Below are 23,990 nucleotides of genomic sequence, written 5' to 3' on the forward strand. Positions count from 1 at the left end.
GGGCTCGGGGACAGCGCGGGGAACCTCGGGGACACCCCCGACCCCCTCGGGGATCCCCTGGGGACGTTCGGGGACCACCCCGGGGCGCGGGGATCGCGGCTGCGGCGGGGGCTGAGCCGGAGCCACGAGGGGCTGCACCCCGGGGAGCCCCCCGCGGGGGCTGGGGACAGCGCGGGGACCTTCGGCGACATCGCGGGGGGGGGGGCGCCACCTCCGCCTGCCCGGGGACACCGCGGCCACCCTGGAGCCCCTCGGCAACATCGCGGGGACCTTCGCGGATCCCCGGGGGGGCCCTCCCAGCCCCCTCCCTCCGCGCCGCCGGGGGCGGCCCGCGCGGGGTTCCGGGGGGGGGGTCTCGGGGGGGGCTGCTGCGGGAGCAGAGTCGGAGCCAGGAGGGGCTGGGGGTGGGGCTGGGGGCTCCGGGGGGCGCGGTGGGGGGGCGGGCGGGGCCCCCCCGGCGCTGGCGGTCGCTGGAGGCGGTGGGGGGGCGGCGGGGGGGTCCCCGCTTCTCGCGGTTCCTGGACGAGCTGACCAGAAGGGTCCTGAGCCCCGCCGAGCTCCGCGCCCTGGGGTGGCCCCCCCGCGCTCCCCCCGCGGCCCCCCGCGCCCTCCGCGCCCCCCCCGACACCCCCCGGACCCCCCCCGGGTCACCCCGAGGGGTCGCGGGGACCCCGAGGCTGCGGGCGGGGTCCCCCCCACCCCCACGGGGGGTGTCGGGCTCGGGGGGCGCCCCCGGGATGGCGGAAGAAGAGAAAGAGGAGGAGGAGGAGGAGGAGGAGGAGGAGGAGGAAGAAGAAGAGGAGGGGGGACAGGTAGGGACAGCTGGGGGGGCTCTTTTTGGGAGGAGGGGTGGCACCTGTGTCACCTTTGGGGACAGGGGGTGACACTGGTGTCCCCTCAGGAGCCGGGGGCGGCCGGAGGCGCCGGGGGACCGAGGGGGTGAGTTCGGGGTCCCGGGGGCAGTTCGGGGTCAGTGTGGGGGATTTGGGGTCAGTTTTGGGTGTTTCGGGGGCGCTTCGGTGGTCCCGGGGCAGTTTGGAGTATTTCAGGTCAGTGTCGGGTGTTTTGGGACGGTTTTGGGCTCAGTTTTGGGGTCAGTTTTGGGGGTCCCACAGCCCCTCTCCCCCCCAGGCCACCGCCGGCGCGGGCGGAGCTGGACGCGTTGAGGGAGCGGATGGACAGGTGAGAGACCGACAGAGAGGATGGACAGATGGACATGGGGGATGGACAGATGACACTCCCAGTCCCCTCCCAGTCCCTCTCAGTGCCCCCCCCAGTCCCCCCCCGTGCCTCCCAGTGCTCCCAGTTTGGCTTCCGCAGGCTCCAAGACGATTACGCCAATTCCCAGCGCCTCAATCGGCTCCTGGAGGAGCGACTGCGGGGACTGGTGAGCGGGGCGGGGGGGTTGGGGGGTCCCGGCGGGGGTTGGGGGTCCCTGGGGGGGGTCCCGGTGGCTATTTTTGGCTGTGCCGGGGTGGGTTTGGGGGGTCCCAGTGACGTTTTTGGCGTTGCTTTGGGGGGTCCTGGTGACATTTCGGGGGTCCCGGTGACGGTTTTGGGGCCCCAAGGAGGTTTTTGAGATGCCCGGGTTGATTTTGGGGTCCTGGTGACATTTCTGGGGGTCCCGGTAACATTTCGGGGTTTCTGGGTTGATTTTGGGGCCCGGTGACATTTCGGGTGTCCCGGTGATGGTTTTGGGGGGGATGTTTTGGGTTCCGGTGACATTTTGGGGTGACTTTGGGGATTTTTGTGGTTTGGGGCACAGGCGCAGGCGATGGCGCTGGAAAGGGCCGCCCTGAGCCGCCACGTGGCCGAGGTGCTGCAGAGGGTCCTGGGGACCCCCCCCGGGCCGGGGACCCCCCCGCGGGACACGGTGAGGGGGGAGGGGACACCGGGAGGTGACACTGGGGGGGGGTTGGGATGCTTTGGGGGAGTTTGAGGGGACTTTAATGGGAGGGGACATGGGGGGGCACTTGGGCGGGGTCTGGGAGAGGGGATGACTTTGGGGGGGCTCTGGGGGAGTGACATCCCCGGGATGTGACTTTAGGGGGGTCCTGGGTGGGGTGACACCCCTGCGGTGACACCCCCGTGTCCCCTCCCCCTCCAGGTGGCTGTGTGGGGCGGGGCCGAGGATGAGGAGGAGGAGGAGGGGCCGCTGTTGCCCCCGCCCGCCTTTAGGGACCCCCCGGGGGGCGCGGGGCCCCTGCCCTGAGCACCCCAAATTCCCCCCCCACCTCTCAATAAAGAAATGAGACCCCGCCCAGGGCTGAGTTGTTCTGAGCGCCCCAAAACCAGCCCAAAACAGACACAGGGATCCCAAAATTGCCCCTCTCCTCCAAGACACCCCCACATTTCCATCAACCACGACTTTATTGGCACCAGGAGTGGGTGGGACCCCCCAAACCCGGCCCGGGGGAGGCCAAGGGTCAGGACCCTCCCCCAAATATCCGAGGGGGGGGTCCCAGTCCAGTCTCTGGGGGAGTCCCAGGTATCAGGGGTCCCAGATTTGGGGCTCCCCGGGTCCGGAGGTGTCCAGGGGGTCCGGGGTCAGTCGGGGGGGCACAGGCGGGCCCCAATGTCATCCAGCAGCCAGTCCAGGCCAGGCAGGAGGTCCCGGCCGGTGAAGGCCGAGCAGCCCTGGATGCGCCAGCGGTGGCTGCGGATGGAGTCCAGCTCCAGGGCCTGAAGACAGCAGAGACATCGTGGGGTTGGAGGGTCCCAGGGTCAGGACCACCCCCCACTGTCCAGGGAGACCCAGGGTGGGGAGGGGGCTCCACTCAGGAGCTGGAAAAGGAGGGGATGGGGGGATTTGGGGTGGTCCTGGGTTTGGGAGGTCCCAGGTTCAGGGTGTCCCTGATTCGGGGTCCCATTTGGGGGGTACCTCACGGATGTCCCTGGCCGGCAGTGCCCCGGGCAGGTCCTGTTTGTTGGCGAACACGAGCAGGGTGGCCCCCGCCAGGCGCTGGGGACAGCGGTGACGGTGTCAGCCCCCGGGACCCCCTGGCCCCGAGACAGCCTCCGGTCCCGTGCCCGTGTCCCCAGTGTCCCCAAGTCCTCCATGTCCCCATGACCTCCCCACCAATCCCACATCTCCCAAGTCTCCATTTCTCCCCATGATCCCTTACCCCTCCCCAGACCGTCCCCTGTCCCATGGGTGTCCCCCTGTCCCCAGGCCGGCCCCAGTGTCACCTCCTCGCGGAGCAGGGCGCGCAGCTCACTGGCGCAGAGCCGCAGGCGCTGGCGGTCACTACTGTCCACCACCCAGACCAGCCCGTCCGTGCTCTCGAAGTAGTTGCGCCAGTAGGAGCGGAGCGAGCTCTGCCCGCCCACATCCCACATGTGCAGCTGGAACCTGGGGGACAGTGCTGGGGTCAGCGGGGTCAGTGACAGGGTCAGTGTGGGCTCAGCGTGGCCACACGCGGTCCTCAGGTTCATCGGGACCACAGTGGTCACCGGGGTCATCAACGGGGTCAACATGGCCCACGTGGGGTCAGTGGGGTCAGCACCACGGCCCCTCCCCCAGCTCGTGACTCCTCCCCTGCCCCGCCCCTCCCCCACGCACCCGCGGTGTTCGAGGGTTTTGATGTTGAAGCCGAGGGTGGGGGAGGTGCCCCCCACGTCCTCCCCGTTCAGCCGCTTCAGCAGCGTCGTCTTCCCGGCGTTGTCCAATCCCCTGTGAGAGGCGGGGCCTCAGGACACACCCATAGCCACACCCAAACAGAGACCCGCCCCTTCCGGTGCCCCTCCCTGTCTTTAGCCCAGCCCCTTCCCTCAGGCACCGCCCCATGAGTCCCACCCCCCACACCTGACCACGCCCCCTCTAGGCCCTGCACTATTGTGGCTTTTAGCCCCACCCCTTGTTTGCCCCACCCACTGCCCCACCCTCCCTGACCCCACCCATCAGTGACTCCTCCCCACCAAGCCCCACCCTCGCAAGCACCGCCCACTCCCCACATGCCCCGCCCCGCCCAAGCTCCACCCCCAGCCCCCTTATGCCCCACCCACACCAGGAACACCTCCCCCCCCCATCCCCCAGCCCGAACGGCCCCCCGCCCCTCCCCGTGCAGGCCCCGCCCCCGCAGGCCCCGCCCCCGCAGGCCCCGCCTACAGCACGAGCAGGCGCAGCTCGCGCTCCTTCTCGCGCATCTTCTTCAGGATCGTCAGCAGCCCCATGGCGGCCGCGCGCGCCGGCCACGCCCCCTCCGGCACCGCCCATTGGCCCGCTCCACCCCTGACCTCGCTCCCCGCCGCTCATTGGCCCACGCGCTCCTGCTCCCGCCGCCACTTCCGGGTTCTCGGCGGCTCCGCTCGGCGCCCTCTAGTGGCCGGGAGGAGCGCGAGGCGGGGCGGGGGCGGAGCCGGGAGCTGGGGGGTCCCGGGGAGGGGAGTTTGGGGGTCCCGAGGGACTCGAGGGGGGTCCAGATCCGCCCGCCCCCCTCGCCATGGCCGCTCGGAGCCTGTTCCTCCTCCTCCTCCTGCTGCTGCCCCCGGCCATGCCTGACACCCCCGGCCCTGGCTGCCGCCTCCGTTGTAAGAGCCGAGGGGACCCACGGGTCCCCCAGACCCCCACTGGGACCCTCACATCTACCCCTGGGCCCCCCAGACGCCCCCCGGGACCTCCCATCGTCCCTGGGGTCCCCATGCCAAAGGGACCTTCCCACAGCCGCGGGACCCCCAGAGCCCCCAGGACCCCCGGGGACCCCCCAGGATGCCCCATCCTCCGGTGACCACCAACCCCTCCGTGAACTCCGATCCCTTCCGGGACCCTCGAACATCCCGGGGTATCCCCCCGGTACCGCCCCGCCCCATGGGACTCCCCCAGACCCCACTGGAGATCCCTCCCCCCCCCCCCCCCCCCCGAGACCGCCGGGACTGGGATGCTTCCCCGCCCAGGACTTTGGGGCCTCGCCCACAGTTTCACAGCCCCGCCCCCTCCAGTTGAAGACCCCGCCCTTTTCACCCCTCCCCCCCCTTTCCCAGGGGTCCCGGTGCCCCTCCCGCGGGGGGCGGGGCGCTGCCGGCCCGGGGGCGGGGCCTCGCTGGGCGCATGCGCTGGCCACTGCGAGTCACGTGCCGGCCCTGCCCCCCGCGCGCTGCTGGACGCTGGAGGGCGCCCCCTGCTGGCCGAGGCCCGCTGCTGCACCATGGAACACGTGACCAGGGTGGGCGGGTCGTGGGGAGCGGTGGGCGGAGTCACAGCGGGGGGCGGGGCATGGCGGGCGCTGAGGGGGAGGCGGGGCGTGGGCGGGGCTTTCTAGGGCGTGGTCGGGGCCTGTGGGGCTCGGAGGGGCTGAGGGTGGGGCTTGGGCGGAGCTGCACGGGTGTGGGCGTGGCCTGCGAGGGTGTGGCAGGGCGTGTGCAGTGTGGGCGTGGCAAGCGAGGAGCTGGGCGGGGCCGGGATGGGGTGGGCGGGGTTAAGCCGGGTGTGTCCCAGGGCGTGCCCACCGCTGAGCCCACCCTCTCCGGCCCTACCCCCAGGTGCAGGTGACCCTGCGCTGCCCCGGGGGCTCGCGGCGGCTCCGGACAGTGTCGGCCGGGTCCTGCAGGTGTGACATGTGCCGCCTGGCCCGGTACTGACCCCCCCGAAACGGGGAACCCCCCCCCCGGGATGCCCGGCGCGCCAATAAACGAAGCAGCACGAGGGGGTCTCGGAGTCTTGGAGGTCTCGTGAGGATTTCAGGGACGCACTCAGGCGTTTCCCCCTCCCAAAAATCCTTTATTATCCCCAAAAAGCGCCCTCGAGGGGACCTCGGGGGGTCCCGCCCCACCCCCAAACCTCCCCAAAGCCCCCTCGCGACGCCCAAACCTGTCCCCCCAAGCGTCCCCAACCCCCAAATCTGCCCCTCCAGAGACCCTCAGACCCCAATTCTGCCCCGCCCCCCCCCCCGAGTCCCTCCACTCCAATTGTGTCCTCCATGTGCGCTCCAGGGCCTTGGTCTGCCCCTCTAAACCCCACATCTGCCGCGTCCAAATGCCCTCAAACCGGTCCCCGGCCCCAGACCTGCCCCCCACCCCCAAATCCAGCCCCCCCCGAACCTTCCCTTCCCTCCCCTCCGAACTCCGCCCCCCAAGCGCCCCCAGCCCCAGCTATCCCCCTTTCCGGGCACTTTCGCCAACGTCACTTCCGGAAGCCTCCCGGGCCCGCCCCCCCGCGCTCCACGGGCGCCGATTGGCCGGAGCGCACGCGCACGTCTTTGCGGCGCTCTCGTTGCTGTCTGGCGCTGCGCGCCGTCAATAAAACTCACGACAGCCAATGGGAGTCGCGATTTGCAACAGGAAGTGTGTGGGCGGATCCGGAAGCGGCGACACCGGTGGCTCCCGGTGCGGCCGGTGCTGACCCCGGTTCGGTCCCGGTGTCGCTCCCGGTGCCGGTCCCGATCTCGGTGATCGCGGTGCTGGTCCTGATCCTGATCCTGGTGCCGATCCCGGCTGATCCCGGTGCCGATCCCGATCCCGGTGTCGCTCCCGGTGCCGGTGCGGCGATGCCGCGCTGGGCGCGGGGTTGGCCCGAGGCGCTGAAGGCCCGCGCGGCCCGGTACGCGCTGCAGCGCTGGCTCGGGCCCTTCTTGGAGGAGCCGCTGCGACTCGAGCAGCTCGGGCTGGACCTGCGCGGCGGCACCGGGACTCTGCGGGAGCTGCGGCTGCGGGCGGCGGTCAGCGGGGACACCGGGGGGACAGGGAGGACGGGGGGACACCGGGGGGACACCGGGGGTGGCGGGGGGCACAGGGGACACTGGGGGGACACCGGGCGACAGGGGATAGCGGGGGGACACCGGCGAAGGGGGAATGGGGGGTGATTTTGGGGTGGGTTTGGGATGATTTCGAGTGTGATTTTGGTGCGGTTTTGTGGCTGAATTTGGGGTGATTTTGGGATGATTTGGGGGCGGTTTGGGCGCGGTTCGGGGGTCCCTGATCCCCCGCCCCCCCAGGCCGTGGATGAGCTGCTGGCGGGCGCCGGGGCCCTCCTGGAGCTGCGCGAGGGCAGCGTCGGGGCCGTCACAGTCAACGTGCCCTGGGCGGCGCTGGGGACAGAGCCCGTGCGGCTGCGGCTCAGCCACCTCCGGCTCGTGCTGCGACCCCGTGAGTGGCGCTGCCACCTCCCCCACGTCCCAGCCACCTCCCTCGGGGCTCTGTCACCACCCCCAGGGCGCTGCCACCTCCCCCGGTGACCTCCTCAGGTCCCGGTCACCTCCCCCTGTCAACTCCCCCAGGTCCCTGTCCCCCCCCCATGCCAGCCCCCGCAGTGTCCGCTGCCCCCCCCCCGAATCCCCGGTGTCCCTTCGTGGCCCCTGACAGTGTCCCCACCTGTCCCCCTGACTCCCCGGTGTCCCTTCGTGGCCCCTGACCCCGCGGTGTCCCCTCGGTGTCCCCGCAGGGCAGCCGGGGACGCCGGGCCCGGGGTCGCCCTGCCCGGGGGAGTTGCAGCAGGGCCGGGACACCCCCCCGGAGCCGCCCCCGCTGGAGGGGCTGGAGGCGCTGGCGCTGACCATCGACACAGGTGACACTGGGGACAGTGGGGGGACACGGCGAGGAGGGGCCGGGGGGATTTGGGGGGACGAGAGGGGACCCAGGTGTCCCTGGGTGGGGACATAGGGGGAGGCGTCCTTGTTTGGGGGTGTGGAGGCCGCACCCGAACTCCCCGTGTCCCCCCGCGTGTCCCTCCTGTCCCCCAACGTCTGCCGATGTCCCCAGTTCTGCGGCGGCTGCAGGTGCTGCTGGACGAGGCTGAGCTCAGGGTGGAGCTGCCCCCGCAGCCCGGGGGGGGCCCTGGGGGGGCCCTGGAGCTGCACCTGCCCAGGTGAGGGTGGGGGCGCGGGGGGATCCCAGGTGTGTTTGGGGGATGTCCCGGAGAGTCCCGGGAGGTCCCAGGTCTGTCGGGGGCGGTCTCAGGTGTCCCTGTCCCCCCAGGGCCGAGTTCGAGGATGCGGGGGGGGGTCCCGGGGGCGGCCCCCCCGCGGTGCTGCTCAAGGCGCTGCGGCTGCGGGACCTGCGGCTGCTGTGGCAGGAGCTGCCCCCGGCCTGGGCACAGGTAGGGGACACTGCTGTCACCTGTGCCACCCCCGTGTCACCTGTGTGTGCCACACCCTGCCTGGGAGCAGGTATGGGACATCTGTGTTACCTGTGTCCCTGTGTCCCCCCGCTGTCCCTTCAGTGTCTCCATGTACCCCCAGGTCCCCGTGTCCCCCCCCGCGCTGGGGGGGCTCCTCCCGGGCCCCTCGGAGCTGCGGCTGCGCCTGAAACAGAACGAGGCCCTGCCAGGACCCTCAGTGCGGACGGAGGGACACGGGGGGGGACACTTTTGGGGTTCTGGGGGAGTTCTGGGGGGAGTCCTGGAGGCGTGTGGGGGAGGGGGTGTTGGAGTTTTTGGAATGCTGGTGAGTCCAGGGGGACTCAGTTTTTGTTTTTGGGTTTTTGTGATGCCGGGGGAGTTCTGGGGTTTTTGGGATTTCTGGGGGTTTTGGGGTCCTGGAGCGCTTTTATGGGGCTGAGGGGATCCTGGGGGCAGGGGGGTCTGGGGCACTGGCGGGATCTGAGGGCCACTTTTGGGGTGCTGGGGGGGTTCTGAGGGTTTGGGATTTCAGGGGGTTTTGGGGTCTCATTTTCTGAGGTTTCAGGTGGAGCTGGAGGGGAATTTGGGGGCCCTGCACCTGCTGCTGCCCCCCCCCCTGCTGGGGACCCTGCAGGGGCTCCTGGGGGCCCTCGACCCCCCCGGTGAGTCCCCCCAAATTACGCAACCCCTGGGGGGGGGCACCCCAAACCCTGGGGGGGAGGGGGCTGAGTCCTTTGGGAGGGGTTTGGGGTCTCTGGGGGGGTTTTTGGGCTCCCCCTGGGCCCTCGAGTCCCTCGTGGGGGGGTTTGGGGATTTTGGGCCCCCCCTGGAGCCCTTGTGGGGGGCTTTTGGGGTCTCCAGGGGAGCCTTTTTGGGCGTTTTGGTTGGGGGGAACTTCGGGGTAGTTTATTTGGGGTCTGGGAGGGATTTGGGGGGTTATAAGGGGAACCTGATTTCCTCGGGGTGGGGGGGGGATTTTGGGGGGGTTTTGGGGTTCCCTGGACCCCCAGGTCCCTCGGACCCCTGACTCCCCGTGCCCCCCCAGAGTCCTCCCCCGGGGGTCGCAGCCGCCCCCTGGGCCCCCAGGACCTGGCGCTGATCGAGCGGGAGCTGAGCCGCTGCCTGCGGGGGGGGTGGCGACCCTCCGAGCCCCCCCGGGGGGGACCCCGACAGCGGTGAGGGGGTGGGGGGGCCTGGAGGGGACTTGGGGGGGCTGGGAGAGAAATTGGGGGGGTTGAGGGGTTTTCTGGGGGGGGGCTTTGGGGGTCTGGGGAGGTTTGGGGAGGGGTTGGGGGCTTTGGGGGGGTCTCAGAGGGATTTTGGGTGGCCTGGATAGTTTGGGTGGGTCTGGGGTGGGTTTGGGGGGCTGGGGGCAGTCCGGGGGGGATTTTGGGGGCCGGGGGGTTCTGGGGCGGTCCTCACCTCTTTCTTCCTCCTCCCCCCCAGAGCTGTTCTACTCCATGACGGGGTCCCTGGGGGGAGAGGACAGTGCAGCCCCCCCCGGGGAGACCCCCGCAGGCAGTGCCCCCCCCAGCCCTGATGTGAGTCAGGGGGCTTTGGGGGGTCTGAGGGAAAATTTGGGGTTTTTTGGGGTCTTTTGTCGGGAATTTTGAAGGAATTTATTTGGTTTTTTTGGGGGAGGGTTTGGGAGGGTTGGGAGTTATTGGGGGCTTTTGGGGGGGATTTATGGGGGTTTTGGGGGTCCTGGGAGGGGGACTTGGGGTTTATTTTTGGAGGTTTATTTGGGGGTCTTTGGGGGAGGGACTTTGGGGGTTTAGTGGAGGATCCTGGAGATTCAGTTGTAGACTCATTTTGGGGGATATTTTGGGGGTGTTTGGGAGTTCTGGGAGAAATTTTGGGGTTTGGGGGGAGCAGCGCTGACCCCACCCCGTGTGCCCCTCCCCCCCCAAGGGCAGCCCCCGGTGCCGCCGCCCTTCCCCCCACAGCTCCGCCCCCCCAGGTGAGTCCGGGGGGTTCCCAATGGTGGGGGGTGTCCCCAGTCCCGGGGTCCCTCTGGGGGTGTTCTCATCCCCCGGGGGTCCCATGGGGGGGGGTCTCTGACGCCGTGTCCAGGCCGGGGCCCCCCGTGGCGGGGCGGGCTGCGGCTGCAGGTGACCTTGGGGACGGTCACCGCGGTGCTGCCCGAGGGGGAGGGGCCCCCAAGCCCCGCCCACCAGCGCATGTGGGCGGAACTCTGTGATGGCCACGCCCACCCAGCCTGGGACCACGCCCTGCCCTTCCCCCACCTCAGGTATGGCCCTCCGTGTCCCCCCCCATATCCTCAAACGTCCCCTCGTGTCCTCATCCGTGTCCCCCCTCACCCCCTTCCTTCTCCATCTCTTCGTCCGTCCTTGTCCCCAAATTTGCCCGCCCATCCCCCAGTTATCCCCCTGTTTCTGTTCCTCCTTTTTCTTCCTTTTCCTTATTTTTTCCTCCTTTTTTCTCCCCCAATTCCTGCCCCCCTGTGGGCCCCCAACACCCCTCCCGTTGTCCCTCCTTTGTCCCCACGTTTGTGTCCCCTTTGCCCCCCTCCCCCCCGCTCTGACCGCGCCCCTCCCCCCAGGCTGAGCGCGGGGGGGGCGCAGCTGGGGCTGGACGCGGGGGGCGCGGGGGGGCCCCGGGGGGGGCTCTCGCTTGCCCGCCTGGAGCTGCTGGAGGAGCTGCCGGGGGCGGAGCCAGACAGGATACAGGTGGGCGTGGTCAGAGGGTAGGGCTGAGGGTGGGCGTGGCCAGAGGGTGTGGCCGGGGTGGGCGTGGTCAGAGGGTGGGGCTGAGGGTGGGCGTGACCAGAGGGTGTGGCCGGGGTGGGTGTGGCCGGGGTGGGCGTGGTCAGAGGGTGGGGCTGAGGGTGGGCGTGGCCAGAGGGTGTGGCCGGGGTGGGTGTGACAGGGGTGGGCGTGGTCAGAGGGTGGGGCTGAGGGTGGGTGTGGCCAGAGGGTGTGGCCGGGGTGGGCGTGGTCAGAGGGTGGGCGTGACCAGAGGGTGTGGCCGGGGTGAGTGTGGCCGGGGTGGGCGTGGTCAGAGGGTGGGGCTGAGGGTGGGCGTGACCAGAGGGTGTGGCCGGGGTGGGTGTGACAGGGGTGGGCGTGGTCAGAGGGTGGGGCTGAGGGTGGGCGTGACCAGAGGGTGTGGCCGGGGTGGGCGTGGTCAGAGGGTGGGGCTGAGGGTGGGTGTGGCCAGAGGGTGTGGCCGGGGTGAGTGTGGCCGGGGTGGGCGTGGTCAGAGGGTGGGGCTGAGGGTGGGCGTGACCAGAGGGTGTGGCCGGGGTGGGTGTGACAGGGGTGGGCGTGGTCAGAGGGTGGGGCTGAGGGTGGGTGTGGCCAGAGGGTGTGGCCGGGGGTGGGTGTGGCCAGAGGGTGTGGCCGGGGGGTGGGCGTGATCAGAGGGTGTGGCCGGGGTGGGTGTGGCCAGAGAATTGGGCTGGGGTGGGCTGGGCCTGGGGTGAGTGTGGCAGGGATGGATACGGAGGGAGGTGAGGGAGGACACGGATGGGGACACGAGGGGACAACTGGGGACAGCCATGGGTGTGGCCAGGAATGGGTGGGGCTAGGAGGCGGTTGGGGGTGGGGTCCCACAGGCCGCAGGTGGATGGGGCCTAAAGACAGGCGGGGCTTGTGGGTGGGGCCTGCAGATGGGTGTGTCCTGGCTCCTGAACGCGACAAGGGGGAGGAGCCTGAGGGATTTGGCGTGGCCAGCGGGGGGAAATGGGTGCGGCGCTGGAGGGGCAGGGCTCACACAAAGGGGTGGGGTCTGCCTGGGTGTGATCGCCCTTCCCAGCCTCGCTGGCCCCGCCCTCAGGTGCTGCGATTCCCCGCTCCCACGGCCGCCGGGACCGCCGCTGCCCAGCCCGTGCTCCGCCTGCGCTGGGGTCCCCCCAGCCCTGCCCCCCCCGGGGCCCCACCCCTGCCCGAGGTGAGTGGGGGAGGGGGGGCCCCTCTGCCCCCCCAGGCAGCATTTGGGGCGGGGGGAGGGCATTGGGAGACCTCTCATCATCCCTGGGGTCTCCTGTGTTGCCCCAAACCCCCCCAGGAACCCAAAATTCCTCCCCTGACCGCAGTGATGTCCCCAGAGTCCCCCCAGAGGACACTCCTGGACCCCCTGAGACCCCCATTAACCCCCTCCCGACCCTCATTAATCCCTCTCCAGCGACTCCCAGCCCCCCCTGACCCCCCCTTTTCCTCCCCCAGGGCCCCCTTCCCCCACTGGAGTTGGGGGTGCAGCTGAGCCCCCCCGAGGCCGAGCTGGACCTGGGGCTGCTTGAGCGCCTCGGCCCCGCCCTTTCCGCCCTCTGTGGCCACGCCCACGGCCGGGACACACCCACGGGGGAGGAGGACACGCCCTCTCCGAAGGTGGGTGGGGCTGGGATGGGGTGGGGCTGGGAGGGGGAGGGGCTTGAGTGGGTATTACTGGAAAAGAGGTGGGGCTTGAGGGCAAAGGGGGAGGGGCTTGAAAGGGGGGGGCTCGTAGAGAGGGGCTTGAGGTGGGAGCGGCTCAGGAGTGGGGAGGGGCTCTGGAAGGGGGCGTGGCCCAGGGGAGCGGCTTGGGTGGGTGCGGCCTTGCCGCACGCAGTGGGCGTGTCCTGATGCTGCCCCGCCCCCAGGCGCGGTGGGCGTGGCCGCTGGTGCGCTGGGCGGCGCCGTGGGCGGGGCTGCGGCTGCGGCTGCCCCTGACCGACCTGCGCCCCCCCCCCGCCCGCGCCCCCCCCCCCCCGGCTGCGCCCCGAGAGCCTCCGGGTGGGGCTGGGGGCGCCCCGCGGGTGGGCGGGGCCGGAGGGCGGGGCTGCGGCCTGCGACAGCCTGGACGGTGAGCAGCGGAGGGGACACGGGGGGGGCATGGGGGTGGCGGGGTGGGGACAGGGGTGACACGAGGGCGCGATGTGGGACGAGGGGGGACATGGGGGGTCGGTGGGGTGGGGAGGGGACACTCCGAGCACAACGGGGACCTGGGGGGGACATTTGAAGGGACAGGACCTGGCACGGCGGGAGGGTCGCGGGGGGGGGGGGGGGGGGGGGCTGCCACAGGGGGGCACTCCCAGTGACGAGGAGGGGACATGGGGGGTCGGAGGGAGGACACTGGGGGGACATCTTTGGGGACTGGGGGTGGGAGCAGGAAAAGCACAAATGGGGCAGGAGGACCGGATGAGGGGGGCACAGCCGTGACCCCCCCCCCCCCGTGTCTCCCCCGTGCCCCCCAGTGACGTACGAGGCCGAGGACTTGGGGACCCTACCCTGCCTGCACGCGGAGCCGGGGCCCGGCCCGAGCGGGCCCCGCAGTGTCCCCACGTGAGCGGGGGGGCCCTGGGGGGGGTCTTGAGGGGGCACCCCGAAATCTGGGAGGTGGGGGGAGTCTGGGGGTGGCTTGGGGGGGGTCCTGAGATGGAGGGCCAGCCCTGGGGCATTCTGCAGGAGGGATTTTGGGTCATGGCGGGGTCCCCAGAGTCTGTTTTTGGGAGATGCCGGGGTTGGGGGGGATTTTAGGGTGTCCTTATTCCCTCCCCGTGTCCCGCAGGCTAGAGGTGACAGTGGCGGCTGCACCCCCCAGGAGCCCCCCCGGGCCCCCCCCGACCCCGTTCTCTGCCCGGCGCAGCATCTACGAGAGCCATGAGGTGCCCCCCCAGTTTCCTAAGAAGGGTTTGGGCGGTCCCAGAGAGGTTTGGGGGCTTTTGGGGAGATGTGGGGGAATTTGGGAGTCTCTGGGAGGTGTTGGGAGGGATTTGGGGGTCCCCAGAGGTTTCTGGGAGGGGTTTTGGGGTGTCCCCGCAAGGGCAGGGTGTTCTGGGGGGCTTTGGGGGTGTCCCTCAGGGGTTTGGGGGTCCTGGGGGGTTCTCTGAGGGATTTGGGGGCCCACTGACCCCCCCAAACCCACGGTGTCTCCCTTCCTCCCCCCAGCTGGTGCTGCCGGGGACCCCCGAGGAGTTGGGGGTGTTTGTGGGGCGGGCCCTGGGGGGGGCCCCCTGGACCCTGCGGGTGACGTTGCCCCGTGCCCACGTGAGCCTCAGCCCCCCAGAGCTGCTGCAGCGCCTCTACAACCGGTGAGGGGGGCCTGAAACCCGGGGGGGGCCCCGAAACCTGGGGGGACCCCAAAACCCCCCCTGACCCCCCCCGAACCCGCCCCAGGATCAACAACGACCTCCTGCTCTGGGACCCCGCCGGCCCCGCCCCCTCGGAATGCCCCGCCCCCTCCGAGGACCCCACCCCCTCGGAAGGCCCCGCCTTCTTCCGGCCCTGCAAGTCCGCGCTGGGCACAGGTGAGACCCCCGGGACCTCCCAAAATACGGGGTGTCCGCAAATTCCAGCTGCGTCTCCAAAGCCGGGGTGTCCCCAAGTCTCCGGGACCTCCCGAAAATACAGGGTGTCCCCCCAAAGTCTTGGGCCTCCCCAAAAATCCTGGCTGCTCCTTGGGTGCCCCAAAGCCCCAAGTGTTCTCCAAGCCTTGGCTGGCCCCTGGGTGACCCCCAGGTGTCACCCCGGGTATGGGGGTCCCCCTGATCCTTCCTCCCTTGTCCCCTAGACTCAGAGGAGGAGGAGGAGGATGAAGGCTCCCGGGGGTCTCCGCAGGACCTTGGGGACACCGGGGACCCCCCCGAGCCCCCCCAGAGCGGCGGCGCCATGCTTGTCACCATCCCCTGGGGCCGCGTCACCGCCGACTGTCCCCCCGCGGTGAGGGGAGCCCCTGTCTGTCACCCTGGGTCCCCGATTGTCACCCTGAGTCACTCCTGGGTCATTTCAGAGTTCCCTGTGTCACTCCTGTGTCACTTTGGGGTCCCTTGGGTCCTTTCCTATCCCCCCGGTCCCCCCTTGTGTCAGCACAGGGCCCCCCCATCCTTCTGTGTCTCCTCCTGGGTGACCTCGGGGTGTCCCCGGGGCGGTTCCGGCTGGTGGAGGAGGGGCAGTATGTGACAGATTTTTGGGGTGTCCCCAGGGGGGGGTCCCAGGTTCCCGGCTGGTGCTGGAGGTGGGGGAGGGGCGGCTCTGTGTCCTCCCCCGCCCGGGGGGGGTCCGGGGGCTGTCCCGGGCCTGCGCTGACGTCCGGAGCCTCGTCCTGAGTCACGGTACCCCAAAAACGGGGGGGGGACGGACAAAAACGGGGGGGGGGGGACGACGACAACAAAAATGGGGAGGGCCAGAACCGGGGGGGGGGGGGCCTGAAATGGGGATGGGGCCCAAAAAGGGGGGGGGGGTGGGGGGCAATAGCGGGGGGGAGGGGGCAGGATGGGGGCAGTTGAAATGGGGGAGGGGCCCAAAATCTGGGGGGGAGGTATCCCAAAATGGGGGACAGGGGAGAAACGAGGGAGGGGACACCAAAAATTAGGGGGGAGGAGCACCCTGAAAATTGGGGGGGGGGGGGGGGGGGGGCACCTCAGTGTGGAGGAGGGGCTATCTGTTTATGGGGAGGGGCGTGGAGGGGCGGAGGCCCCGAGTTTGGGGGCAGTCCCTGGTTCGGGGGGGTTGCCCCTGTTTTAGGGGCCCCCAGCCCCTCCCCCACTGCACTCGTCCCCCAGGCCCGCTGCCGGAGGAGGGGGAGGGGTCTGGGCCGCCCCCCTCCCTGCACCCCACCCTGGTGCCCTGGGACGAGCCCGCACCCCCCCCCGGGGTCCCCCCGATCCCCCGGATGTTGGCGCTGGCCCTGGGCAGCAGCGTCGCCCCCCGCGGGGACACCAAGGTGGGGACAGCAGGGGCAGCGGGGGGGGACAGGGTGGGGGGCGTTGGGAGACATTCTGGGGCACAGAGGGGACAGCGGAGCACGGAGGGGACGGGGCAGGGGGAATAGGGCAACATTGGGGGCGCAGGGGACAGCAGGTGGGGGGCACAGGGGACATTGTGGGATAGGGGACATGGGGGGACATGAGGGGGACGTTTGGGGACACGGGGGGACGCTGGGGCACAAAAGGGGGCACGGAGGGGACAGAAGACAGAGGAAGGGGCAGGAGGGGATATTGGGGATACAGCCGGGACATCGAGCAGCCGGAGAGGGGCGGGGGCTGCTGGGGACACCGCCATGTCCCCCCTGTGTCCCGATGTCCCCATGTCGCCAGGAGCTGGTGGTGGCAGTGGCCCTCGAGGGGGTGATGCTGCGGCACCGCCCCGACCCCCCTGGGACCCCCTGGTACAGCCAGGTGAGCGGGGGGACATTGGAGACATTGGGGACCTCGTTTGGGGACATTGGGGAGACTCCTGGATTTGGGGACCCTGGGTTTTTGGGGGGGGGAGGGGGTGTCTCATTTGGGGAGGGCCTTGTTGGGGGATTTGGGGTTCCCGGTTTTGGAATTCCAGATTTTGGGATTCCTGTTTTGAGGGTTTTTTGCTCATTCCTGTTTTTGGGTTCTTTTCGGGGCTGTCAGTTTTGGGGCTCTCTTTGGGAGAATTTCCCTTTTTGGGGCGTGGCCCCGGGGTCACTGTTGGGGTGTCATCCCCCTACCCCCCAGCTTCTGGCCCTGCTGGCCCTGGAGGACGAGCCGGTTTTGGGGTACACAGCCCCTACTCCCCTGACTCAGCTGCACCTGCACCTGCAGCGCTGCGGTCTTGACTACAGGTGAGCACCCCAAAACCGGAGGGGACCCCAAAACAGGGGGCCCAGGGGGGTCTGGGAGGGGGTGATCCCAAAATGGGGGTCCTTTGGGGGGCTATCGGTCCCCTGGCTTTTGGGGTTCCCTGAGAGGAGCATCTCAAAATGGGGGGGTCTGGGGGAGCCTTCAAGGTCACCCCAATGGGGGGGAGGGTTGGGGAGGGGGACACCCCAATCTGGGGGTCCCGGGGGGGGAACACCCCGATCCCTTCCTGCGGGGGTGACCCAGTTTTGGGATTGCCCCCCAGGCCGCCGCCCCTCCCTCTGCGGGTGCTGGTGACAGCGGAGACCCTGAGTGTCACCTGCGGGAGCGGCCGTGACCCCCGCCGGGGGGGGCTCAGGTGGGGCTGGGGGTCCCAGGGGAGCTTGGGGTTCCAGGGGGGGTTGGGGGGGGCCACAGGCAGGTTTGGGGGATCCCAGGGGATTTTGGAGTCGGGTGCCCAGAGGGATTTGGTTGCAGGAGGTGTTTTTGGGGGATCCTGGAGAGGTTTAGGCGGGTCCCAGAGGTTGTTTAGGGGGTCCCAGCGGATTTTTAGGGAGTTCTAAGGGTCTTGGGCACCCTGGAGAAGTTTTGAGGAGGGTCCTGGGGGGGTTTCAGGGAGTGCTGGGGGGGGGGGGTTAGGATTCCCGGGGGTGTTTTGGATTCCCTGGGGGATTTCCGGGGGTCCCGACTCCCATGACCCCCCTTGCCCCTCCAGGCTCTTGGTCGATGACGGCTCCGTGTTCCTGAGCGAGCGCTGCGGGGGGGGGCCGCTGGACCTGCAGAGGGGTAGCGACCCCCCCGGGACCCCCCCATGTCCCCTCCCTGCGAGTGACCCCCAGGGTGTCTGGGGGGTGTCCGGGAGGTCACTCTGCCTGTCCCCCCCAGATTTCGTGTCCGTGCTGGATGTGGATTTCCTGGAGCTGCTGCTGACCACCTGGAGGGGGGCAGACGGCGAGGGAGGGGCAGTGAGTGGGGGAGGCCTGCGGGCAGGCCACAATGGGGTGGTTCGGGGGGGGGCAAAGGGACCCGGGGGGGGTTCGGGGGGGCTCACGGGGGGTCGCTGCGATTTGGGGTGACTCCCCCGCCACCAGCCCCCCGAGGAGCTGCTGGGGCCCGGGGGGGTCCTGAGAGCTCGGGGGTGAGGGGGCATTGGGGGCATTCGGGGCAGTTCAGCAAGGGTCGGGGGGGTGCGGGGGGTCAGTGCGATTTGGGGTGACCCTCCCCCCACCCCCCAGCCCCCTCCCGAGGAGCTGCTGGTGGCCCCCGCCCGCCTGCGGGGCCGCACCTGCGCCGACAGCGCCGCCGCCATCGCCCGCCTGCTGCGGCACCTGGGGACCCCCCCGCGGCCCCCCGCGGGACCCCCCCCCCACCGACGGACCTACCCCCGGACCCCCCTGCCCGGGAGCACCCGTGGAGAGACCTCCGGGAGACCCCGAGCCCCCCCCCGGGGGGAGAACAGGTGGGGCTGGGGGGCCCAAAATGGGGCTGGGGGGGCCACAGAGGGGTCTGGGGGGGCACGGGTGCCCTAAACGGGTCTGGGGGGGCACCGGGACCCCCAGTGTTCCTCCCCCGACTTTGCCCCCCCAACAGGCCCTCCCCGCGACCCCCCCTGCCCCGATCAACCAGCAGGACTTGACGGACGCCCTGAGGGACCCCCCCGGGACCCTCACCGGGGACCCTCGGACCCCCGGTATGGGGGGGGGAGGGAATTTGCTTAGGGGAGGGCTTTGGGGGGCTGTTTTAAGTTGGAGGGAGTGTTTTGGGGAGGGGAGGCTGTTCTGGATCCAGGGGGGCCGTTTTGGGTCTGGGGGGGCTGTTCTGGATCCGGAGGAGCCGTTTGGGGTCCAGGGAGTCTCTGACCCCCCTTCTCCCTCCCAGCTCAGCCCCCGCGCCCCCCAGCCCCTCCCGTGTCTCTGTACCTGTTCCCGGGGGAGGGGGGGGGCTCCCCCCGGGCCCTCCCCGAGGCCCCCGAGCCCCCCCTGAGCCCCCCCCGGGGGGGCAGCGCCGGCCCCGACCCCGATCCTGACGGGTTCTGCGTCCTCGAGGCCCCTGAGACCCCTGAGCCTGTGAGTGGGGGGGCTGGGGGGCTCTGGGGACTGGAGGAGTCCTGGGGGAGTCCCAGATGGGTTGGGGGGGTTCCCACAGCCCCCGTGCCCCCCCCCCGGAACCTCTCTGTGTGCCGGGGGTCCCTGGGGGTGCTTTGGGGCGGTCCCAGGGTGACTTTGGGGTGTCCCCAAGGGGTTTTGGGGGTGTCCCTGACGCCCCCAGGCCGCCCTTCGGGGATGTTGGGGTGTCCCGGGTGACATTTGGGTGTCCCTGACCCCATGTCCCCCCCCAGGCTGCCCCTGTGTGTGCTGGCTGGCCCCGGGTGACTTTGGGGTGACGCTGGGGTGACATTTCTGTGCTCCCGTTCCCAGGCCACCCCCCGGGTGCGCTGGCTTGCCCCTGGCCCCCTGCGGGTGCTCCCCGGGCACTTCGGGGTCCCACGGGGGGAGCGGGACCGGCTGCGCCCCCCCCCGGGGCTGCCCCCCCCCCCGCGCCCGCCTCGTCCTGCGCGACCTCAGCCTCACCTGGGCTCTGTTTGGGGGGCAGGACTTCGGTCCTGACCCCGCCCACTGCAGGTGGGACACGCCCCAGGGGGCTGGGGACACGCCCTGGTGGGTGGGGCTGGGGCATGCCCTGGTAGGTGGGGCCAATAAAGACACGCCCCGTGGGGGAGGGCTTGGGGGGGGTGTCCTCTGAGGGGAGGGGCTGGGGAGGCACACCCATGGGTGGGGCTGGGACGTACTCTGGGGTGGGAGCTCGGCCCTGGCCCCACCCATCACAGGTGGGACATGCCATTGGGTGTGGCCATTTGTTGGGATACAGCCCGAAATGGGGAGGGGCTTGGGTGGGCGTGTCTGGGGATGGATATGCCCCTTGACCGCATGGATAGAGCTGATGGGCAGGCCACGCCCTGGGGGAGGAGCTGAGGAAATGGCCACGCCCCTGGGAGGGGCCTGGTGTGGGCGGGGTCAGGCTCAGCCCCAACCCGATTGCTGAAAAGGGGCGCGGCTTGTGCGCTGGGTGTGGCCGGGAGGGGCAGTGGGTGTGACAGGGAGGGGCAATGGGTGTGGCAGGGAGGGGCAGTGGGTGTGGCTGGGGCAGTGGGTGTGGCAGGGAGGGGCAGTGGGTGTGGCTGGGGCAGTGGGTGTGGCTGGGAGGGGCAGTGGGTGTGGCAGGGAGGGGCAGTGGGTGTGGCTGGGAGGGCAGTGGGTGTGTCCACACTGAGCCCCGCTCCCCGCAGGCCCCGCCCCCGCAGCGCAGGCCCCACCCCCTCGCGTTGGCGCAGCCGGGGGGGCCCCGGGAGGGTCCCGGAGCAGCTGATGGAGCTGCACTTGGGCAAGGTGGGGGGTCCGGGGGGTCACTGGGGGGTCTTTGGGGTCACTGGGGTCATGGAGCTGCACCTGGGCAAGTTGGGGGGCCGGAGGGGCCAGGGGGCTCACTGGGGGGTGATTTGGGTCACTGGGGAATGATTGGGGGGTCATCGGGGTCCTTGGGTACTGGGGACATTGGGAGGCCATGGGGGGGTCACTGGGGGGTCATTGAGGGGGTCATTGGGGTCGTGGAGCTGCACCTGGGCAAGATGGGGTGCATGAGGGGGGCCGCGGGGAGCCATTGGGGTCTGGGGGGGCCCCTGGGGGGATTCTGTGGGTCCTGGATGGGGCTGGTGGAGGCACTTGGGGAGTTCGGGGGGTCCCGGGCGGGATTCTGGGGTCCTGGAGGGGATTTTGGGGTCCCGGGGCTCTTTTGGGGGTCTCAGGGGTCACTGCGCCCCACGGCCCCCCTGTGCCCCCCCAGGTTTGCCTTCAGCACGAGACGTATGCGGCAGAGCCCTGGGGGGCCGCGGGGGGGTCCCGGGGGGGTCCCCTGGGCCCAGGGGAGGTCCCCACGTCCCGCCTGGTGCTGCTGGTGCCGGAGCTGGAGCTGCGCGATCGCCTGGGGGGGGGCCCCGCGCCCCCCTTCCTGAGCCGCCACCCCCGAGGGGGGCCACCCCCACAGCCCCCCACGGTACTGACCCCGGACCCCCCGAGCCGGGAAACCCCAAAGATGACCTCACATCCTCCAAATCTGACCTCACATCCTCCAAATCTGACACCCCCTTTGAGACCCCCCAAATCTGACCCCCCATCCCCTAAATGCAACCCTCCCGAGACCTCCCCACTGCCCACCAAATTCCCAAATGTGACCCCAAATCTGCCCCCCCAAATCTGACTTCCTCTTTTCTAATCCCATTCTGCTCCCTGAATTTGTCCCCTATTCCTCCCCCCCCATTTCTGAATCCCCCCTTTCTGACCTCCCCTCTCTATGCCCCCCCGCACCCCCAGCTCTGGCTCAAGGCCCTGCGGGTCCTGCCCCACCCGCCCCCCCCCGGGGGGGTCCCCGAGTGCTGCCTCAGGGTCACTGTGACCCCCCTGCGCCTGCACATCGACCAGGTGGGGCAGGGGCGCGGGGGGGGCGTCCTGGGAGGGTTCCGGGGGTCCTGGGTGTGTCGGGAGGGTCCTGGGGAGGTCTGGAGGGCCCCGGGGGGGTTTTGGGGGGTCAGGGTGTCCTTGGGGGGTGGGTCTGAGGTCTGGGACAGGGCTTGGGAGGGTTCTGGGGGGGTCCTGGGGGGTTTTGGGGGCCTGGGAGAGTGCTGGAGGTGTCGGGAGGGTCCTGGGAGGGAGCGGGAGGGTCTTTAGGGAGTTCGGTGGGGGTCCCGTGGGGTGTTTTGGGTGGGGGGGGGTCTCACGCTGTCCTTGCCCCCCCAGGACGCGCTGATTTTCCTCAGGGATTTCGCCGGCGGCTTCATCGCCCACCTGAGCCCCCCCACGGGGCCCCCCCCAGGACCCTCGCCCGGTACCGGGGGGCCGGGGGGTGGAATGGAGGGAGGGGGTTTGGGGCCGGGGTTTGGGGGGTGTACCCGGATTCGGGGTCTCCTCACTGTCCTTCCCCCCCCCTTTCGCAGCCCCCCCCGGGGTCGGGGACCCCCCCCAGCCGGAGCCGCCCCCGGACGAGGAGCCCGAAACGGAGACCCCCCCGATCTACTTCCGGTGGGCCTGGGGCCACTGGGAGGGACTGGGACGGCCTGGGGTGTTCCTGGGGGTGACGGGAGGTGACAGGGCTGTCCCCGTGTCCACAGCGAGTTCCGGTTCACGGCCGATGTCCCCGTCTGGCTGGACTACCGCGGCAAGCGCGTCACCATGGAGCAGGTGACAGGGACAGGGGGGCCGCCCCGTGGCCGTGTTCCCCCGGTGTCCCTGTCCCCGGTGACGCTGTCCCCTCGCTGTCCCCTCGCTGTCCCCAGGGTGCCCTGGCCGGGATCCTGATCGGGCTCGCGCGGCTCAATTGCTCTCAACTGCGGCTGAAGCGGCTCTGCCACCGCCAGGGGTGCGACACGGGGGACACAGGGGACACGGGGAGGGACGGGGGGGGACACGGAACAAAGGGGCCGTCGGGGGCCTGCGGGTCCCGCGTGTCCCCAGACTCACCATTCCTGTGTCCCCCCGCGTCTCCTCCCCGTGTCCCCTCTGTCCCCCCCCCCTCCCCGTGTCCCCTCTGTCCCCCCCCCCTCCACGTGTACCCCGCTGTCCCCCCCCCCCCCCTGCAGGCTGCTGGGGCTGGGCCGGGTCGTGTCCTACGCGGTGACCGAGTGGCTTCGGGACATCCGGTGTCACCAACTGCCGGGGCTGCTGGGGGGAGTGGCGCCCGTGCACGCGGTGCTGCGGCTCTGTGAGTGTCCCCAATGTCCCCAAGTGTCCCCACGTGTCCCCAACACCCCCGTGCACGCGGTGCTGCGGCTCTGTGAGTGTCCCCAATGTCCCCAAGTGTCCCCACGTGTCCCCAACACCCCCGTGCACGCGGTGCTGCGGCTCTGTGAGTGTCCCCAATGTCCCCAAGTGTCCCCACGTGTCCCCAACACCCCCGTGCACGCGGTGCTGCGGCTCTGTGAGTGTCCCCAATGTCCCCAAGTGTCCCCACGTGTCCCCAACACCCCCATGCACGTGGTGCTGCGGCTCTGTGAGTGTCCCCAATGTCCTCAAGTGTCCCCACGTGTCCCCAACACCCCCGTGCACGCGGTGCTGCGGCTCTGTGAGTGTCCCCAATGTCCCCAAGTGTCCCCACGTGTCCCCAACACACCCGTGCACGCGGTGCTGCGGCTCTGTGAGTGTCCCCAACGTCCCCAAGTGTCCCCTGACCCTGGGGGGTGTCCCCCGCCCCCCGTGCCGTGTCCCCAGTGTCCCCCTGTCCCCTCAGGGCGGGCGCTCCGGGACCTGCTGCTGCAGCCGCTGCTGGGGGGCGGCCCCGGGGCCGTGACCCGGGGGGTGACGCGGGGGGTGACCCGCGGTGTCACCGCCCTCGGGGCCGCCTCCGCCAGCGCCGCCATCGGGCTGGGGACGAGGCTACTGCGGGCCCTGCAGGTGCGACCTCAAAATCCCCCCTGGGACCCCAAAACTGCTCTGAGCCCCCCCCCCCCCCCAGGACCCCAAAATCGCCCCGGGACCCCAAAACCGTGTCAGAACCCCCAAAACTGCCCTGGGAAACCTCTCTGGGATCCCCAAAACTGCGCTGGAACCCCTCCATGGACCCTCAAACCAAGCCAGGACCCCCCAAAACTGCCCCAGGAGCCTGCTGGGGCCCCCCAAACACCTGCAAACCCCTTTGGGACTCCCCAAAAACCCCGAGCCCTCCTGGATCCCCCAAAATCCCCCCCGGGACCCCCAAAACCTCTTTGGGATCCCCAGATCCCCCCTGGACCCACCCAAGCCCCCCTGGGACCTCCCCCGGGACCCTCAAAACCTCTCTGGGACCCCTCCAAACCCCCACCGGGACCCCCCCATGCCCCCCCGGGGGTGTCGGGGGGTCCCCACTGTGTATGGGGGGTGTCGGGGCTGTGACCTTTGACCCTCCCAGGCTTTGGCCGAGGCCCTTTATGGACTTGTGGCCCCCCCGGGGCCCCCCCGGCCACTCCCGGAGCCCTCCCAGCGGCACCAGCGCCCCCCAGTACGGACCAGTAGGGACCAGTATGGGCAGAGGGCTGGGGAGGATCCCAGGTTGGGGTCGGGGGGCTCCCAGTATGATGGGTGGGGGGCTGGGAGGGGGCCCAGTATGGGCTGGGGGGGGGAGGGAATCCCAGTATGGCCCAGTTTGGGGTCAGGATGTGCCCAGTTCGCCCTGGGGGTGCTGGGAGGGGGGGTCCTTGTGCCCCCCAGTGCCTCAGTATCCCCCCCTCTCTCCCCAGCGCACCCCCGGCACGAGGAGCGGCCCCGCCCCCACCGAGGGACTGGGGGGGGCCCGCCCCCAATAAACTGGCAGAGACTGGTTCTTACTGGGACTGAGACTGGTTCTTATTGGGAGCGAGGGGTTCATACT

General features: G+C 70.4%; 4 protein-coding genes across 4 annotated transcripts; 3 read left to right on the forward strand and 1 right to left on the reverse strand.

Moving 5' to 3' along the window:
* Positions 1-2,351: 2,351 nt before the first annotated feature.
* On the reverse strand, positions 2,352-4,213 carry ARL2 (ARF like GTPase 2). Its single transcript, XM_068998253.1, has 5 exons — positions 4,109-4,213; positions 3,563-3,673; positions 3,190-3,352; positions 2,882-2,962; positions 2,352-2,682 (listed from the first exon to the last, which is right to left on the reverse strand). Exons 1-5 carry the CDS (start codon positions 4,171-4,173, stop codon positions 2,548-2,550), a joined length of 555 nt encoding a protein of 184 aa, XP_068854354.1. The 5' UTR covers positions 4,174-4,213; the 3' UTR covers positions 2,352-2,547.
* A 2,086-nt stretch (positions 4,214-6,299) lies between these two features.
* On the forward strand, positions 6,300-10,011 carry LOC138100378 (autophagy-related protein 2 homolog A-like). Its single transcript, XM_068998205.1, has 10 exons — positions 6,300-6,653; positions 6,930-7,080; positions 7,376-7,498; positions 7,693-7,798; positions 7,909-8,029; positions 8,172-8,267; positions 8,616-8,712; positions 9,096-9,225; positions 9,497-9,591; positions 9,962-10,011. The coding sequence occupies exons 1-9, from the start codon at positions 6,483-6,485 to the stop codon at positions 9,588-9,590; spliced, it is 1,089 nt and encodes a 362-aa protein (XP_068854306.1). The 5' UTR covers positions 6,300-6,482; the 3' UTR covers position 9,591; positions 9,962-10,011.
* A 219-nt stretch (positions 10,012-10,230) lies between these two features.
* Positions 10,231-18,531, forward strand: LOC138100333 (autophagy-related protein 2 homolog A-like). The gene is made up of 20 exons (XM_068998145.1): positions 10,231-10,301; positions 10,614-10,740; positions 11,849-11,962; positions 12,238-12,399; positions 12,775-12,853; positions 13,245-13,332; positions 13,559-13,655; positions 13,939-14,081; positions 14,167-14,297; positions 14,561-14,709; positions 14,972-15,101; positions 15,552-15,712; positions 16,086-16,166; positions 16,476-16,582; positions 16,864-16,956; positions 17,314-17,384; positions 17,484-17,563; positions 17,834-18,057; positions 18,189-18,288; positions 18,477-18,531. The coding sequence occupies exons 1-19, from the start codon at positions 10,231-10,233 to the stop codon at positions 18,232-18,234; spliced, it is 2,154 nt and encodes a 717-aa protein (XP_068854246.1). The 3' UTR covers positions 18,235-18,288; positions 18,477-18,531.
* On the forward strand, positions 18,291-23,956 carry LOC138100334 (basic salivary proline-rich protein 2-like). The gene is made up of 13 exons (XM_068998146.1): positions 18,291-18,342; positions 18,477-18,664; positions 19,016-19,177; positions 19,885-19,984; positions 20,439-20,648; positions 20,966-21,073; positions 21,389-21,476; positions 21,586-21,670; positions 21,760-22,007; positions 22,228-22,349; positions 22,875-23,038; positions 23,532-23,671; positions 23,860-23,956. The coding sequence occupies exons 1-13, from the start codon at positions 18,291-18,293 to the stop codon at positions 23,954-23,956; spliced, it is 1,764 nt and encodes a 587-aa protein (XP_068854247.1).
* Positions 23,957-23,990: the final 34 nt, after the last annotated feature.

This window comes from Aphelocoma coerulescens, chromosome 31, assembly GCF_041296385.1.
Source record: "Aphelocoma coerulescens isolate FSJ_1873_10779 chromosome 31, UR_Acoe_1.0, whole genome shotgun sequence".
In the NCBI taxonomy this organism is placed as follows: Eukaryota; Metazoa; Chordata; class Aves; order Passeriformes; family Corvidae; genus Aphelocoma; species Aphelocoma coerulescens.